Source organism: Balaenoptera borealis (assembly GCF_965194805.1).
Source record: "Balaenoptera borealis genome assembly, chromosome: 5".
Classification (NCBI taxonomy): Eukaryota; Metazoa; Chordata; class Mammalia; order Artiodactyla; family Balaenopteridae; genus Balaenoptera; species Balaenoptera borealis.
In genome coordinates this window covers 77075386-77094024 of record NC_138862.1, presented here as the reverse complement: position 1 = coordinate 77094024, position 18639 = coordinate 77075386, and the positions used below count along the sequence as shown (strand labels likewise).

General features: G+C 38.2%; 1 protein-coding gene across 1 annotated transcript; it reads right to left on the bottom strand.

Moving 5' to 3' along the window:
- Window positions 1-942: 942 nt before the first annotated feature.
- On the bottom strand, window positions 943-13232 carry LOC309629509 (ZZ-type zinc finger-containing protein 3-like; the record flags this gene model as incomplete). Its single annotated transcript, XM_082393605.1, is given in 7 exon segments — window positions 943-2832; window positions 2836-3140; window positions 3143-3929; window positions 4391-4577; window positions 7005-7009; window positions 12240-12294; window positions 13105-13232. Coding segments are annotated over 7 exon segments (1593 nt in total). The 3' UTR covers window positions 943-2706.
- Between the last annotated feature and the right edge of the window lie 5407 nt (window positions 13233-18639).

Sequence of the window (18639 nt, the reverse complement as noted above, 5' to 3'; positions counted from 1 at the left end):
CACCTGTTAAAGGAAAAAAGAAATGCTCAATTAATTAGAATTAAAAATGGGGAAGATTCACCAGACCATCTGGTTCTTTATTCCCACAACTGAATTCAGGGAGATTTCAGCCCCCACTTATTTGCACAGCAATCTTAAATTCTACACAATGTTTTATAAACATTGTCTTCAAACTCACTGAAAAAGTATGTAATATCTATTTTCAACTTTTAAAAATTTATATTGCTCTTAGAGTTTGTCTTCTAGAAGCTGGAAGAGTCAAAACATTGGCCAAGAATTTGGGTATACATATTCACATATTTAAAAGGCATCTTCTGAAAGGACTAAAAATGCATTTTTTTTTTATCATTTTGGATTTTATAATAAATAGATCATCAAATTCTTGGTAACAGATTTTTTTTTTAACATCTTTATTGGAGTATAATTGCTTTACAATGGTGTGTTAGTTTCTCCTTTATAACAAAGTGAATCAGCTATACATATACATATATCCCCATATCTCCTCCCTCTTGCGTCTCCCTCCCACCCTCCCTATCCCACCCCTCTAGGTGGTCACAAAACACCAAGCTGATCTCCCTGTGCCATGTGGCTGCTTCCCACTAGCTATCTATTTTACATCTGGTAGTGTATATATATCCATGACACTCTCTCACTTCGTCCCAGCTTACCCTTCCCCCTCCCGGTGACAGACTCTTGTTAACTAAATTCACAAGGTTGGCCAATAGAATAATTTGTTAAATTATATAATTTGTGGTAGAGCATTTTAAGTGCCTAGCTTCTGTTTAAACTCAGGACTAGCTTATAGATCATGCTGAATTAATTTTAACATATTGAGGGCAACTGCTTTCCCTGTAGAAAGTGGGATGAATACCTGTGCCTAAACTCTGCACCTCCTCTCAGTGGGTGTGTGGTAATGAGCTCACACACACACACACACACACACACACACACACGCACACCCCAGCCAGGCTTGATTTAATCTCTCTTTTGCTCTCTCTTTCTCTTTCCAGAATGATGGTGCTTTCACAACCACATAAAATCTCTTCTCTAAATACTACTTTGTTGTGTTATCCCTGGGTCTTAGGTTAATGTAGTACTTTTACAGTTTTTAATAACACTGATTAAGCCTAGGAGACATTCTGCCCTCATCCAATAAATGATGAACAAGTTTAAGCTAGAGAACTACTTTACTTTTCTTATCTCCAAATTCTTGGTAGGAGGGAGCATCCAACATAGCAGAAGTCTATGCTCCATGATAATTAGAAAAAAGAGGAACCAAGAGTAAGAATGGTCCAGAATCACAGGAAATTAATCCATGAAAGAACTTTCTCCATTAGATGTCTGTCTTATTGATAGCTTCCTTTAATATCACGTACTCTGTGCTGGCTTTGTAATCAAACAAAATTCTGACATCAAGTCAGTTACCCAAACACACATCCCTACTTGAAAGAGAATGAACTCACTGGTTAATCCAGATATATACACAAATTTTCTGACTCTAAGTCCTGGATTCTTTCTACTGTACCAATGATTCCAAATCTACCAGTGCAAAAAGTTCAAAGTGCTTGCCAAGAATTTTCTGTAGACAAAAAAAAATTAATATGTTTCATACTTTTGGGTATTACTTTCAAAATGTATTTGGATGCTACTGTAACTAATAAGAATAATTACTTAAAGCTTTGCTGAGAGCATAATTGCCAGAACTTAGACACAATCATGATGTCCTTCAGTAGGTAAATGGATAAATAAACTGTGATACCTCCAAACACTGAAATGTTATTCAGTGCTAAAAAATATGAGCTATCAAGCCATAAAAAGACATGGAGGAACCTTAAATACATACTACTAAGTGAAAGAAGCCAATCTTTTTTTTTTTTCATTTTGTAAAAGCTGATATATTTGCCTTTGCTTTTGTGTAATCAAAGCTGCCTTATTCTATGAGCCTGAAGGTTGCATTTGAAATTGACATTAGTTTTGGTTTTCTCAGGCTCAGCTTTTTGTCCAGAGACTCTTAACAGATTCTCATTGGCATTGGTCTCCACTGGCACGTCCCATGTGTGCCATGTGGAATGCTGTCTATAAAATTTTGGAGAAGTCTGTTGCTTTGCAAATACTATGCACCCTTTATACCTTAGGTAAGCTTACCAGTTCCCAGCCCCTTTAGGAGGAAGTTCACCATGCCCACGATGGCAGAGATAAATCATAAAGAGAAGCAGACTTGGCTGGAGACAACACAGAGGCTAATCACTTTTCAGAGGCTATACTCATTTCATCTTTGAGGGAAGTCACACCTTCATAGAACAGAATCTCTCATTGCTGATATCTATGGGAGGCTAGACAGGATTTCTTCTAGGGTCTCAAGCATATCATACACACAGCCGCTCCAACACTGAATATTACCATTTTGTAAAGATCTTTGTCCATTAAGTGGCAGTTGTCCTGATAGTACTCAATCAGAATGCTCTCCAAGGTCCATATGCCACATAATTTGCCAAACGACTGGAAAGAAGAGTCCCATGCTAGTCCTGGAGCTGTCAAAGTGGGATGTTACAGAAAATAAGGAAGTCTAAGTTAAATTCTGTGGTCCTGATGCAAGAGTCAGTGGGCTTCAGCAACACCTGTATAATCCCAGAGTTGAGGTGGCTGTGTGGGTGTCATCTTCTTTCTTTGGGGCTCCTTGTTTGTCGTCCAAATGCTTAGGAGTGGTCAGCTGAAGAATCTATAAACAGGTTCTAGTTGGTGATCTTCCTTGTGAATATCTGTTTCATGAAGGCAGTCTGAACAAGAATCACAGAAATCCAAAGACATTTCTGGAGGACAATCCTGGCAGTGTCACCGAACACCCTGGATAGGTTCTATGCCACAGTTATCACACTTGAAGCCCACATGTTGCACAAATCCACTTTCAGTTTGCATTTGCTGAAGTTTCTGTTTTTTTAACTTTTTAAACTGTAATAGTTCCTTATATTCAGGTAAATTCTTATACATAATAGGAATACTTTCTTCATCTGATGCCTCCTCCATAGCAGTGTTCATGTGGTTACGAAAACGGGATTGGTCATCATCTTCATCCATATACACTGGTGGTTCATGGGAATTCATGAAAGTGGAAGGTTTAAAGAGATGCTTATTAAGGGGGCATTGCTTGTTGAAGACTTTTTGGAGTATATATAGAAATTTGGTGTTCTGCCTAGAACTGGAATGCCAGCTTTAGTTGGTTTTATGAAATACTTCTGCACTCGGCTGGCAACCTGTTTTGCTGTCCTACTGCCCAGTTCATCTGCTATCTTCCGCCAGCGTCGAGATTCTACTTCTTCAGGAGGGTATTTCAAGAGTAGTTGTTCAAGCTTTTTCTGTTCTGCAACAGTCCACAATTGGTTAAATGTTTCAGGTTTGGTATCATCACACAGGCATCCTCTTATCATCTGAGGATGACTGTTTGAGCCTTCTGGACCATCACTGAAAGGCAACATAGAGTATGAAAGGGACTCTCCATCCTTCCTAGGATCTAAAGGACTTTTTGATCTAGCAGGTAAACCTACTTTATCAAAAACTAGCTTAACTCTCCTAGTATGTCTTTTGTGATTTGTAAATTCTCTTTCAAAGTTCCCAAGGCTATTGGTATATTGGTCCCATACAATCTCGGGCAATTGAACAACTCTCTGTGGATATGGAAGCCCTATATCAGCCTTCTTCTGGAGCTTTTCCACAAATCCAATGGGATTTTTTAGTGCTTCTCTCTGATGTCTGCCTAAACTTTCAAGGTCCTGGACTGCTTGAGAACGTTGAGCCTCGAGTACAGCAATCGTCTGTAACAGTCTCTGATAACCATGACTCTCGAGTACTTTGTGTTTTATATCAGTAGTTCTTCCATTATTATTTCCTTTCTGAATTTGCACAGGCTCTGGTCTCTTCTTTGGTGATCTTGATCATACTTGAGAATGAGAAGAGATTTCTTCAGGATGAGCAATGCTACGTTTCCTTAAAGTTCTACCACAAAAAGATTCATCCAAGCCGTTTAACCCCACTGTTGATCTTGTAACACGAGTAGATCGGGAAGCAGCCATACTATGGCAAGTCCCTACGATACGGTCATCATGATCCACTCACTGGGAAACCTGTACAACCAAAGATCTATCATTGTGGAAATAGTATCTCTTTTCCTCATATCCTGAAGGAGTTGGAGCTATGATCTAGAATAGAGCTTAAGCATCACGGTTTCAGACTCTCAGCTTCAGCCATGGAGAATACTAGAACTTCCGAAATTCCTTTGTTTTTTAAAAGTGTTTCGCCTAGTATTTGATTACCAAGCGTCTGCATTTATCTGTCATCACTGTGAATGTCGATGTTACACTGAGACTTCAGCTATTAATTATTTATATGGTTGTACTAGCACAACTTGATATCTTCCGGGCGGGGCCGAGCACCGCAGGCCACTCTGGGAGGTGCGGCCGCCGTGGCCGCTCTCCGCCCCCGCCACGGCACTGGCTCGGCTGGCCGCCGCCGCCCGAAGCTGGACAGCGGCGCTGGGGCACTTCCAGGTGGGTCCCCGCCTCCCATTCCTGCCAGAAGCCAATCTTAAATAATAACATAATGTTTGATTCCAATTATATGACATTCTAGAAAAGGCACAACTATGGAGACAGTAAAAAGATCAGTGGTTTCCAGGGGCTGGGGCATGGGTTGAGGGGGTGGATAAACAGGCAGAGCACAGAGAATTTTTAGGGAAGTGAAAATATGATGCACATAGTTATTTCACATTGTGCGCTGTCAAAGACATAGGTAGGACCTACCTGTTCAAAACACAGCACATTATAGCTTTAAAGACTAATAACCTTGGATATGATTCTGAGTTTTCTTTAAAATTTTTCCTTTTCAAATGCTTGAAACTCCAATGTTGAAATATATTGAGCCATTATTAATGATCATCATTCTATTATTTATCATGTTATTTCTCAAGGTCACAGCTACCTGTGAGACAAGAGGACTCAGGATTAATTCTGATGGGAAGAAACGAAAAGTTTCAATCTGTATCACTGGTTACAGAGAATTGTTAAACAATAGCTAGATAAATGGATTGATGGATTTCCTTTTCTACAAAAGGAAAGCAGAAGAGTTTTGTTTTATGTTAACTAATAAAGGAGATTCTAATTCTGGGGGCAACATTTTAGTGGTTTTAGTATCTAATACTGAAACATTAACAGCATTAACATGTAAGTAGAAGTTACTATTTGTCTCCTTTGTAAATTCTGAAGAAGACTTTGAAGAGTATAATGAATGATCATAATGTTGAATGTAAATTTAACGCATATACCAACTGCTTTTCAGAATGGTCATAAACTGTAAATTATTAAGGTCATACTCAATTTTCTTTGGATCTCTAAGTATCGCTTATGTTTAAATATCCTGCCTACCGCAGCATGCCATTTTACAAGCTCCTCTTTAGCTCCCATTGCTATGTCAGGCATTGGGAATTCAAAAAGTAAGTCACAGTTCTGACAGCAAGAAGTTCTAGACTTTGTGGCTAGGATGAACGGGGGATACCCAACATAGCCTGATTTGGTCCAAGGAGGACACCTTCAAGAAAGGGGAAACCTCAGCTCATACTCCAAGCATAAATAGAAGCTGGTCTTCACAATAGGCTAATAAGTTGAAAGCTCCTTCAAGCAAATATTTGTTAAATATCTGACAACATTAACAGTCAACGTGTTGAGGGGCTGAGAGCATAGACTGGACTCAGGTTGCCCAAGTTCAAATTCTGACTCAATATCTGTGTGACTTTGGGTAAGTTATTTAAACTCTATGGACTTCAGTTTCCTCATCTGTAAAGTGGAGATCATAATACTAGTCCCTACCTCATAGATATTTTTGTGAGCATTACAAGAGTTAATACATGTAAAAACTTAGAACAGTTCCTGCCACATAGTAAGTGCTAGTCAAGGATGGCTATTACCATTTATTTTCAGAAGCTGGCTAGGGACTCTCTGTGCGATGCTCACAGAAGTATCCAGCCACTCCTCTGTTGCCCTGAACAATCCAGCTCTGTCCCCAACTTTTTATAGTCCACACAGAAAATTATATTCCTTGCATTTGTCTGGACTCACTGTCCTTAGAAAGTAATTTAGAACTCTATTGCTTTGGGTCTTTGGCCTTTGGGAACCTCATCCTTATTCTCACCTCCAGTGTTCAGTGTTCCTTCAGACTATAAACATTACTCTCTGTGGTAAGTCCATTTTTTTCTCACATGTTACAGTTTTAATGATGATGTCTAGTTCCTTACAGATTGGGACCCTAGGAACAATCTGACAGGTCTGCTCACCAGGAGTTAGGCAAATCTTGGGGTGTGTGTCTCTCAGTGAGGGGAGTCAAAGGGTCTGGGAGAAGGTGGGTAAGGAAGGAGTTAGTGGGATGAAGGAGAGGGTCTTAGCATTCTAAGGAGAAGGAACTGATTTTTAAAAAATAAAGTATTTCAAGTTGGACTCAATGATTTCTTTAGGTTTGCTTTTTAGTCCTGAAACATTCTGGTAAGTTCCTATTTGGTTATAGAAGATAACCCACTTAAATCTTGGTAATTGACCCTTGAGCACACAATTGCCTTATCAAAACTCTTTTCCATTTTTGCACCCATCAAAATCATAGAGCTTTTTGTCTGACCCTAAAAGTCATGTATTGGTATGTATTTAGCTAAAATACACGAGAGACTTTTTTAATCTCCTTCACCAAAATAAATTCTTCAGAAGGAAGGCTTTCATAATTCTTATTCATCTCCTCAACCCCTGTACCTAAAAGAGGTTCAGAGCAGCCATTAAAAATAATGCTTGTTAAAAGACTGGCTGAATGAATGAGTTAATCATTTTTCTCACCAAAAAGAGAGCCAGCTTCCCATTTTTAGTTTATGTGGAGAATTTATCTTGTTCCAAAGCCTCCAACTCAGACTGTGTTTAACACTCCATTAAACAAGGGAAAGGAAGTCTTGCCATTGCCAGAGTAGTTTGCAAACTTACTCTTCCTGCAAAAGAGCAAAAGGGAAAATAATCAAAAACAGCAAAAGGTGGAAAATGTAGGTACTTCTTTGTCCCATGTAGGTTACTATTCTCCACCATGGATAGAGCAGCATGTCCTGTAACCACAAAGTGATTTAGAAACAACATCTCAATGCAAATACTTCCCTATCAATTAGCAGCATTTTTTTTTTTGAGATATGCATGTATCTGCCAGGCCTCACAATATAAAGCAAAAAACAACAGTGTCATATTCATCAAGGAAAAGGTAGCCTGGAGTTACGCTTATTTTTTAGAAGTATATAATCAGCAGTCTTCCAGTGGAAAAAATATCAATGAAATCTGTATAGGAAGCATCATGACTTCTCTAAAGATGCCAAGGTGAAATCAAGAATTATAATAGCAATACATAGTGCTTAACCATGTGCCACATAATATTGTAATAATTGCTTTACAAATATTATTATTCACTCTTCATAACATATGAGGAGGTACTATTATTACTACCCCACCCCCCTTAACAAATAATAAAGCTGAAGCAAAAAAGTAACTCCAAAGTTACTAACAAGCAGCAGCTAGCAAGCAGCAGAGTCTGGATATAAGCCCAGGTATTTTAGTCCTATGTCTGTGCTCTTAACTACTATGCTAAAGAGGAAATAAATATAGTAGATGCTTATATTTTAGAAAATGAATTATATTGGAAGCTTTTGAACTAAATTAATTGATAATGTCTCTCTAACTTGAGCTCCTAGGTAAAAATTTAACAAACATATGTGCCAATCACTGTATTGAGCACTATGGGAATCTCACAGTGATGGATAAGGAACCATCTCTGTGCCAAACAAGGTACGATCAAGTATAAGAGGCAGGTGTGTATAACCAATGGCAACAGGGGTCAGATGAAATAAATGCCATAATGGAGAGACATTTTGTGATGTGGGAGGGAAGTCAGTGTTAGAAACAATTGGCAATAGGTTAAGAGGCATTTGATTTATCTCAGATACTTGTTTAAATTAAGAGTCCAGGATTTGGGGGCTTAAAACTATAAAAAGAGGGTCATAATATCTGAGTGGTGTGGTGGAGAGAGCACAGATTGGAAATGAAAAGATATTTATCTAAGACTAGTTCTTCCACTAACTAAGAATCTGAGTCTCAGTTACCTTATCTGTTACATAGAAATCCTTCTCCCACATTTATTTACTTTTTTTTCGGTTGGTTTCCTTGGTTCATTATTTTAGGTGAGATTCAGGTAAGACAATGTATAAGGATGGACATAACAATCTGTAAAGTAATCTGGGTATTAGCAGTATCATGACAATCCCTTGCTGTTTTTCTGTTTATTTGATGTTATACAACAAGACTCACTGTAGCCACCTGGGATGGACACTGCTCACAACTTTAAGGTAGCATTCACATGGTCAAAGGAGAGGAAGAATAGACTCTTCCTGTCTCATCACCATCCCCAGTCATTTTATATTCAGGTCTCTTCCTATATCAAATTTTTTATTTTAATTATTTCATCACTTAATGACTTACTTGAAATGATACTCAACTATTTTATGTTGTTATTGGTGTTATTATTTTATACATTTCAAGAAACTACCACCATCATTACAACAACTATGGCAGACTGCATTTGTTAAGAATGGCTTCAACATCATCTCCCACCCCACATGCTCTTCTTACAAAGCTCCTTGCTTTGAGATGTGGGTCGGGTCTGTAACTACAGCAAAAGTCATGCTATGTGACTTCCAAGGCTAGGTCATAAGAGGCAATACAGCTTTTGCCTGGTTCTCTTAAGACTCCATGTCCAAGAAAGCCCAATCAACCCACAGAAAAATCCACATGGAATGTAACTGAGGCCCTAGCCCAGTCCTGGATAAGCTTCTAGCCAACAGTCAATACCAAGTTACTAGAAATATGAGGGAGCCATCTTGAAAGTAGTCAACCCAGCTGATACCACATAAAGCAGAGACAAGCTATCTCCAAGATCTATTTCCAAATTGCAGATTTTTCAGCAAAATGAATGATGCTGTAGTTTTAAGCACATTAGTCTTCGGGTATTTGGTCATGCAACAATAGCTAACTGACTCAATACCCATAACTAACTAATCCTTGATCCCTTCCTTCCTTTTCCCTTTCCTTCCTTTCTTTTTCCCTTTACTTATTCCTTCATTCCTTTTTTTTCCTTCCTCCTTCCCTTCCTTTCTTTCCTCTTTTCTTCCTGTTTGTCCTATGTACAAGGCACTGTTGTAGGTACTAGAGATATAAAATATATAAACAAAGTTTATTCCTTCAAGCAGTTTATAGTACATCGTGGAACACTGACATGTCAATCAATAATTAGAATACTCAGCTCATGCATCTCAATATCAAAAAAACCAAAACAAAACAACAAATAACCCAATCAAAAAATGGGTGGAAGATCTAAATAGACATTTCTCCAAAGAAAACATACAGATGGCCAAAAAGCACATGAAAAGATGCTCAACATCACTAATTATTAGAGAAATGTAAATCAAAACTACAATGAGGTAAATATCACCTCACACCAGTCAGAATGGCCATCATCAAAAAATCTACAAAAAAAATAGTAAATAATTAGAATACAGCCTTTTAAGTGTTATAATAGTGGTTTGCTTAATATGCAAAGGGAAATTTGGGAGGTGAATTCTAACTGTAGTTTTCATTGAATAAATGATAAGATGTAATAATAACAAATATTTCTTGAGTCCCTACTATTTGCATGCAGTATTTAAAATAGTTTTAATGTATTAACACATTAATCTTTACATGACAACTCCCTGATTTAGATCTTATTGTTATTCCCATTTTATAGTTGACAAAACTTAACCAATTATCTGTAAATATACAGAGAGCTTTAGTAATTTGCCTAAGCTCAACGAGCCAAAAAGAAGTTGAGATTTGAACCCAAGCAGCCTGGTTGAGTCACTCAACTATCCTCTAAGAACATGAGAGAAAAGACTTTTCAGGCAGAGGAAATGTAAAGAGTCAGTGTGTGCCTGTGCTTGGGAGAGAAGGCTGTTATGCAACAGACATGGGGAGGTGCCATTCAGATGCAAGGAGTGTGGTTAGTCTATACCTACCAGCCATTTGTTCTTTCAGGATCCACCTCAGTTTTTGAGCCAAGCTTCTTTTCAAGGAGGCCCTGGTCAATGAATGAGCAAGGCAGTGGTATAAATGCTAGTCATTTCTGCTAAATGAGGGACTCCTCTAACCCTCATTGGGCTGGCAGAGACCTTATCAGGTCCGCATCATGGCCAGTTATGCTTCTTCCCTTTTCCTTTCACAAGTGTTACTTCCTAACCAAACTTTTATACTTCTAATTTTGTCTAAGTGTCTGCTTTTCAGAGAAATTAACTATAGCAGGGAAGATCAGAATAGAAAGTCAAGCAGAAGTCAAATCAACAAGAGCTTTATAATCCCTAATACAGAGTTTGGGTTTTTCTCTTATAAGTCAGTGATTTTCAAATTATTTTGTGAACATCTATTAGTAAAAGATTCTGATGTATACCCTCAATATATATTTATATGCATTTATTTATAAAATATATATGTAGATGCGTAGATTTTATATGTTGTAAACTCACACAAAGATATAAATTTTTAAGAATCAAAACATATAAAATTTATAAAAATAAATATTCCCAGTTTTACTGGTACCCAATTAATCTAGCTTATTCATTCCCTAGAGTAATGCACCCCATATACTGGAGTGACTACTGTTTCTGTTACAATGGAGATCTCTAGGTGTTTTATGTAAGAATCTAAGCCACTTAGATTTGTATTTTATAAAGGTCATTCTGGTAAGACTGTGGAGAATAGAAAAATTGGGGCCAAAGTGGGGAGAGAGTGATCAGTTAAAAGACTACAACGCGTGAAGAATTAGAATGGTAGTGTGAACGAAAGGGATGTGGTAGTTTTAAGAAATATTTGTGGGACAGAATAGGAAAATTTAATATGTAATAGAATTTAGGTGGTGAGGGATTCCAAGTTGAAAATGACACAGATATCGTGCTTGAAAAAATGAGTGGATAGCTGTACAATTGAACTGAGTTCAATAATGTAAAAAAGGGTGTCCTTGTGAAAAATATAATAAATTCAGTTTGGCCAACTTGGGTGTCAGTTGCTGAGAGACATCTGGTTAAAGAGGAGGTGCCTTGAATGTGCAGCACAAACTACCCCTGGAGACATGAATTAGCAGGGCAAGTGTGTTAGTGGAAGCAGTGAGGGTGAATTATAAATTAGATCCACCAGAGATGGTGTATGGACTTAGAAGAGAAGCACTCCGTTTAAATTGCTGGTATTGATATGAAAATGATAATGATAATACTTTTATTACTACATTGCCGGTATTCATTTTTAAACTTTCTCTAATTATTTTAAATTATTTTCTTATAAGATAAAAACAACTGACTCCCAAATATAGCCATCAAGTAAATAAGAGAATAAACCTGTGATTCTATAGTTTCTATTGAGAATTGAAGGAAATGGAGAGGAAAGATTTTATCATTAAACTAGAAAAAACACCTGCATAATACACTCCTATTAACAAACCAGTAAATTCTTCATAATGAAACAGATCAGAACCCTACGGTTCTTCCCCTCCGTGTCCTCCAGCTGCCTTTTGTCTGTAGAAAAACTTTAGTCAGAGAATACATTTTATCAGAGAAGTGAGAAAATGCAGAAGCAATGGAAAACAGTCAAACAGGAAGAAATAATAATAGTTTCATCTTTAAGTAAAGTCAAGGACATTTAGTTCCTCCTCCAGGGCTATGGGTAATATTCTGAGCCACATCCTTTGAGCTGTTTTGTACATACTGAAACCCCTGCCAGGTGGAAGAAGTTAACTACATGATGAGCAGACTGTAGCCATGACATAAGCAGCCACAATTCCGAAAACTGGCCTGAAAGAAATGGGAACAAACTGACCCTGGAACTAAAGATTAACTGTACTTAAAACAATCAAGATGACGCTGATCAGACCACTGCATGAGCAACTTCAAGATGACTGTCAGAGCTGACTGTGCTGTTCTGCATGTAGCCCCCTCCCTCTGCCTATAAAAGCTCTTGCCCACTGGTTGTCAGTGGAGGCAGTCGACCTTTGGACATGAATCTGCCCTCCCCCCACTCCCCCGGAAATATAGAAAACTTTCCTTTCCGCCAACATTTCCTCTTTATTGGATTTAAATAACTGAGTAGCCGGACCCCACTTACGCTAACAATAATTTTGTTTAGGCCACGCAAGGGTCTTCCGAAGGAAGGAATGTATCTACGAATATATAAGAGGATAAAAACTTACCATAGGAGGAGTAAAGATGACGTAACAGGAGGATGCAGAATTTGCGCCTCTGCACAACTAGGGCACCCACCAGGCACTAGTGGGGAACCACGGACACCTTAGGGGGTGGGAGGAACCCCCAGTGACCGGGTAGGACGTGGGGCATGGGGGGAGTGAAGGGGGGAGGAGAAGTGGAGGCAAGACAGGACTGGTGCCCCTGAGGGGTGGCTGGGGGAGGGGAAAGGATCCCATGTCCAAAGGGGGAAATTGCGGGACCACTGGGAGGTCAGAGGATCAAAAGGGAGAGTGACCAGGTCTCCCTTGCCCTCTTGGGCCCTCAGGAGGCTGTGAGATCCCGGGCCTGATCTTCTGCCCACCAAGGCCCCCTCCAGCCCCGCAGGTCATGACGGAGTGGGAGGGAGGGAAGGGGGAGCAAAAGTTAAGCCCGGACCTCTGGGACTGACACCCCTGAGGGGCAGTTGGGGGAGGGGAGGAGTTCCTACACACAGTGGGACCCACCACGGTTACGGGTCCAGCGGGGATGGGGGAGACCCTGGGGGAGATGGTGGAGGGAGGGGGTGGGCATGAAGGAATGGAAGGGAACGGGGCCAGTGCTTTCCCTGTCCACTTAGGCACTGGGAAGCCTATTGGGCTCCCAGGCCTAATCCTCTGCCCTCAGAGCCTCCCTCCTGCCGCACAGAGCCCAAGCCCCACCCCTACACCCCCACTCAGGGCCCCACCTCTATACTCAGAGACCCCCTATGAGACCTCCTCCATCCACATCCTCACACGGGGCCTTACCTCCAAACTCCTGAACTCCACACTATGGAGGCAGCCCTTTGGATATGCTGCCTCTCCGCTTCCAGGCAGGTCTCAAGCAGAGGCCACACCCCACACTTGAAAGTTGCCCCACTTAGGTCCCACCCCATCCTAAACCCCACCCCTGCCTAAGTTCCACCTCAGCCTAAACTCCACCCACCAAAGCCAAGGTTTTTTTTTTTCTTTCTTCTTTTTCCTCTTTTAGAATTGGGTTCTGTTTTACCTTGTTGATTCATTGCTGTTGATTCATTTATATTTTTATTCTTTGCTAAAAAATCTTTTATTTTTCTAATTTTATTTTATTCTTTATACTTTTTGTTCTGCTCCTTTTGGCTTGTTCCCCTCCCCCTTTTTTCTGTTGTGGTTTTGTTTTACCTTATTACAGTTGTTTCACTTACATTTTTATTTTTCCTAATATATTTTCATCTTTCTAATTTTATTTTGATTTTTATTCTTTGTTATTGTACTGCTCCTTTTTTCTTTTCCTTTTTTTTTTTTTTTTCTTTTGCCTCACCATGTGGCTTTCAGGATCTTGGTTCCCAGGCCAGAGGTCAGGCCTGAGCTCCTGTGGTGGGAGCTCACGTCCAAACTGCTGGACTAACAGAGAACCTCAGACCTCAGGGAATATTAATCAGGGTGGGGCCTCCCAGAGGTCCTCATCTTGACACAAAGACCCAGCTCTATCCAACTGCCTGCAAACTCCAGTGCTGGACACCTCAGGCCAAACAACCAATAAGACAGGAATACAGCCCCACCCATCAAAAAAAAAGAAAAATGAAACGACAAAAAAATATGTTACAGATGAAGGAGCAAGGTAAAAACCTACAAGACCAAATAAATGAAGATGAAATAGGCAACCTACCTGAAAAAGGATTCAGAGTAATGATAGTAAAGATGATCCAAAATCTCAGAAACATAATGGAGAAAATACAAGAAACATTTAACAATGATATAGAAGAACTAAAGGCAACCAAACAGTGATGAACAACACAATAACTGAAATTAAAAATACTCTAGAAGGGATCAATAGCAGAATAACTGAGTCAGAAGAACAGATAAGTGACGTGGAGATAAAATAATGGAAATAACTGCCACAAAGCAGAATAAAGAAAAAAGAATGAAAAGAATTAAGGACAGTCTCAGAGACCTCTGGGACAAAATTAAACACACCAACATTCAAATTATAGGGGTCGCAGAAAAAGAGAAAAAAAAGGGTCTGAGAAAATATTTGAAGTGATTATAGTTGAAAACTTCCCTAACATGGAAAAGGAAATAGTCAATCAAGTCCAGGAAGCACAGAGACTCCCATACAGGATAGAGCCAAAGACAAACATGCTGAGACACATATTAATCAAATTATCAAAAATTAAATACAAAGAAAAAATATTAAAAGCAGCAAGGGAAAAACAACAAATAACATACAAGGGAATACCCATAAAGATAACAGCTGATCTTTTAGCAGAAACTCTACAAGCCAGAAGGGAGTGGCAGGACATATTTAAAATGATGAAAGGGAAAAACCTACAACCAAGATTACTCTACCCGACAAGGATCTCATTCAGATTCAATAGAGAAATCAGAAGCTTTACAGACAAGCAAAAGCTAAGAGAATTCAGCACCACCAAACCAGCTTTACAACAAATGCTAAAGGAACTTCTCTGAGTGGGAAACACAGAGAAGAAAAAGACCCACAGAAACAAACCCAAATCAATTTAAAAAATGGTAATAGGAACATACATATCAATAATCACCTTGAATGTAAATGTATTAAATGCTCCAACCAAAAGCCACAGACTGGCTAAATGGATACAAAAACAAGACCCTTATATATGCTGTCTACAAGAAACCCACTTCAGACCTAGGGACACATACAGACTGAAAGTGAGGGGATGGAAAAAGTTTTTCCAAGCAAATAGAAATCACAAGAAAGCTGGAGTAGTAATACTCATATCAGATAAAATAGACTTTAACAAAAAGACAGGTACAAGAGATAAGGAAGGACACTACAAAATGATCAAGGGATCAATCCAAGAAGAAAACATAACAATTAGAAATATTTATGCACCCAACATAGGAGCACCTCAATACATAAGGCAAATGTTAATAGCTGTAAAGGGAGAAATCGACAGTAACAAAATAATAGTGGGGTACTTTAGCACACCACTTACACTAATAGACAGATCATCCAGATAGAAAATAAATAAGGAAACACAAGCTTTAAATGACAAAATAGGTCAGATAGACTTAATTGATATTTTTAATACATTCCACCCAAAGTGGGAAGAAAAGACTTTCTTCTCATGTGCACACTGAATGTTCTCCTGAATAGATCACATCTTGGGTCACAAATCAAGCCTTGGAAAATTTAAGAAAATTGAAATCGTTTTAACATCTTTTCCAACCAAAACGCTATGAGATAAGAAATCAATTACAGGAAAAAATCAGTAAAAAAACACAGATACATGAAGGCTAAACAGTGCACTGCTAAATAACCAAGAGATCACTGAAGAAATCAAAGAGGAAATCAAAAAATACCTAGAAACAAATGATAATGAAAACACAACAATCCAAAACCTATGGGACACAGCAAAAGCAGTTCTAAGAGGGAAGTTCACAGAAATTCAAGCTCACCTCAAGAAACAAGAAAAATCTCAAATAAACAATCTAACCTTACACCTAAAACAACTAGAAAAAGAAGAACAAAGAAAACCCAAAGTTAGTGGAAGGAAATAAATCATAAAGATAAGAGCAGAAATAAATGAAATAGAAACAAACAAAACAATAGCAAAGATCAATAAAACTAAAAACTGGTTCTTTTGGAAGATAAACAAAATTGTTAAACCTTTAGCCAGACCCATCAAGAAAAAAAGGGAGAGGACACAAATCAATAAAATTAGAAATGGAAACGGAAAGATTACAACTAACACCACAGAAATACAAAAGATCATGATCTACTACAAGCAACTATATGCCAATAAAATGGACAACCTGAAAGAAATGGACAAATTCTTGGAAAAGTACAATCTTCCAAGATTGAACCAGGAGGAGTTAGAAAATATAAACACAACAATCACAGGTAATGAAATTGAAACTGTAATTAAAAATTTTCCAACAAACAAAACTCCAGGACCAGATATCTTCACAGGTGAATTCTATCAAACATTTAGAGAAGAGTTAACACCTATCCTTCTCAAAATCTTCCCAAAAATTGCAGAGGGAGGAAAACTCCCGAACTCATTTTACAAGGCCACCATCACCCTGATACCAAAACCAGGCAAAGGTATCACAAAAAAAGAAAATTACAGACCAATATCACTGATGAACATAGATGCAAAAATCCTCAACAAAAAACTAGCAACAGAATCCAACAACACATTAAAAGGATCATACAACATGATTAAGTGGGATTTATCCCAGGGATGCAAGGATTCTTCAATATATGCAAATCAATCCATGTGATACACCATATTAACAAATTGAAGAATAAAAACAATATGATCATCTCTATAGATGCAGAGAAAGCTTTTGACAAAATTTAACACCGGTTCATGATAAAAAGCTCCCCAGAAGGTGGGCATAGAGGGAACCTGCCTCAACATAATAAAGGCCATATACGAAAAACCCACAGCAAACATCATTCTCAATGGTGAAAAACTGAAAGCATTTCCACTAAGATCAGGAACAAGACAAGGATGTCCACTCTCATCACTATTATTCAACATAGTATTGGAAGTCCTAGCCAGAGCAATCAGAGAAGAAAAAGAAATAAAAAGAATACAAATTGGAAAAGAAGAAGTAAAACTGTCACAGTTTGCAGATGACATGATACTATACATAGAAAATCCTAAAGATGCCACCAGAAAACTACTAGAGCTAATCAATGAATTTGGTAAGGTTGCAGGATACAAAACTAATGCACAGAAATCCCTTGCATTCCTATACACTAACAATGAAAGATCAGAAAAAGAAATTAAGGAAACAATCCCATTTACCATAGCAACAAAAAGAATAAAATACCTAGGAATAAACCTACCTAAGGAGGCAAAAGACATGTATTCAAACAACTATAAAACACTGATGAAAGAGATCAAAGATAACATAAACAGATGGAGAGATATACCATGTTCTTGGATTGGAAGAATCAATATTGTGAAAATGACTCTACTACCCAAAGCAATCTACAGGTTCAATGCAATCCCTAACAAATTACCAATGGCATTTTTCACAGAACTAGAACAAGAAATATTACAATTTGTATGGAAACATAAAAGACCCCAAATAGCCAAAGCAATCTTAAGAAAGAAAAATGGAGCTGGAGGAATCAGGCTCCCTGACTTCAGACTATACTACAAAGCTACAGTAATCAAGACAGTATGGTACTGGCACAAAAACAGAAATATAGATCAATGGAACAGGATAGAAAGCCCAGAGATAAACCCACATGTGATCATCTTATCTTTGACAAAGGAAGCAAGAATATACAATGGAGAAAAGACAGCCTCTTAAATAAGTGGTTCTGGGAAAACTGGACAGCTACATGTAAAAGAATGAAATTAGAACACTTCCTAACACCATACACAGAAATAAACTGAAAATGGATTAAAGACCTAAATGTAAGGCCAGACACTATAAAACTCTTAGAGGAAAACATAGGCAGAAAACTCTATCACATAAATCACAACAAGATCCTTTTTGACCCTATTGTAGAGAAATGGAAATAAAAACAAAAATAAACAAATGGGACCTAATGAAACTTAAAAGCTTTTGCACAGCAAAGGAAACCATAAACAAGACAAAAAGACAACCCTCAGAATGGGAGAAAGTATTTACAAATGAAGCAACTGACAAAGGATTAATCTCCAAAATATACAAGCAGCTCATGCAGCTCAATATCACAAAAACAAACAATGCAATCCAAAAGTGGGCAGAAGACCTAAATAGACATTTCTCCAAAGAAGACATACAGATGACCAACAAATATGTGAAAAGACGCTCAACATCACTGATCATTAGAGAATGCAAATCAAAACCACAATGAGGTATCACCTCACACCGGTCAGAATGGCCATCCTCAAATAATCTACAAACAATAAATGCTGGAGTGGGTGTGGAGAAAAGGGAACCCTCTTGCACTGTTGGTGGGATGTAAATTGACACAGCCACTATGAAGAACAGTATGGAGGTTCCTTAAAAAATTAAATTAGAAATATCATATGACCCAGCAATCCCACTACTGGGCATATACCCTGAGAAAACCATAATTCAAAAAGATACATGTACTGCAGTGTTCATTGCCACACTATTTACAATAGCCAGGACATGGAAACAACCTAAATGTCCATCAACAGATGAATGGATGAAGAATATATATATACAATGGAATATTACTCAGCCATAAGAAGGAACGAAATTGAGTTATTTGTAATGAAATGGATGGACCTAGAATCTCTCATACAGAATGAAGTAAGTCAGAAAGAGAAAAACAAATACCGTATGCTAACGCATATATATGGAATT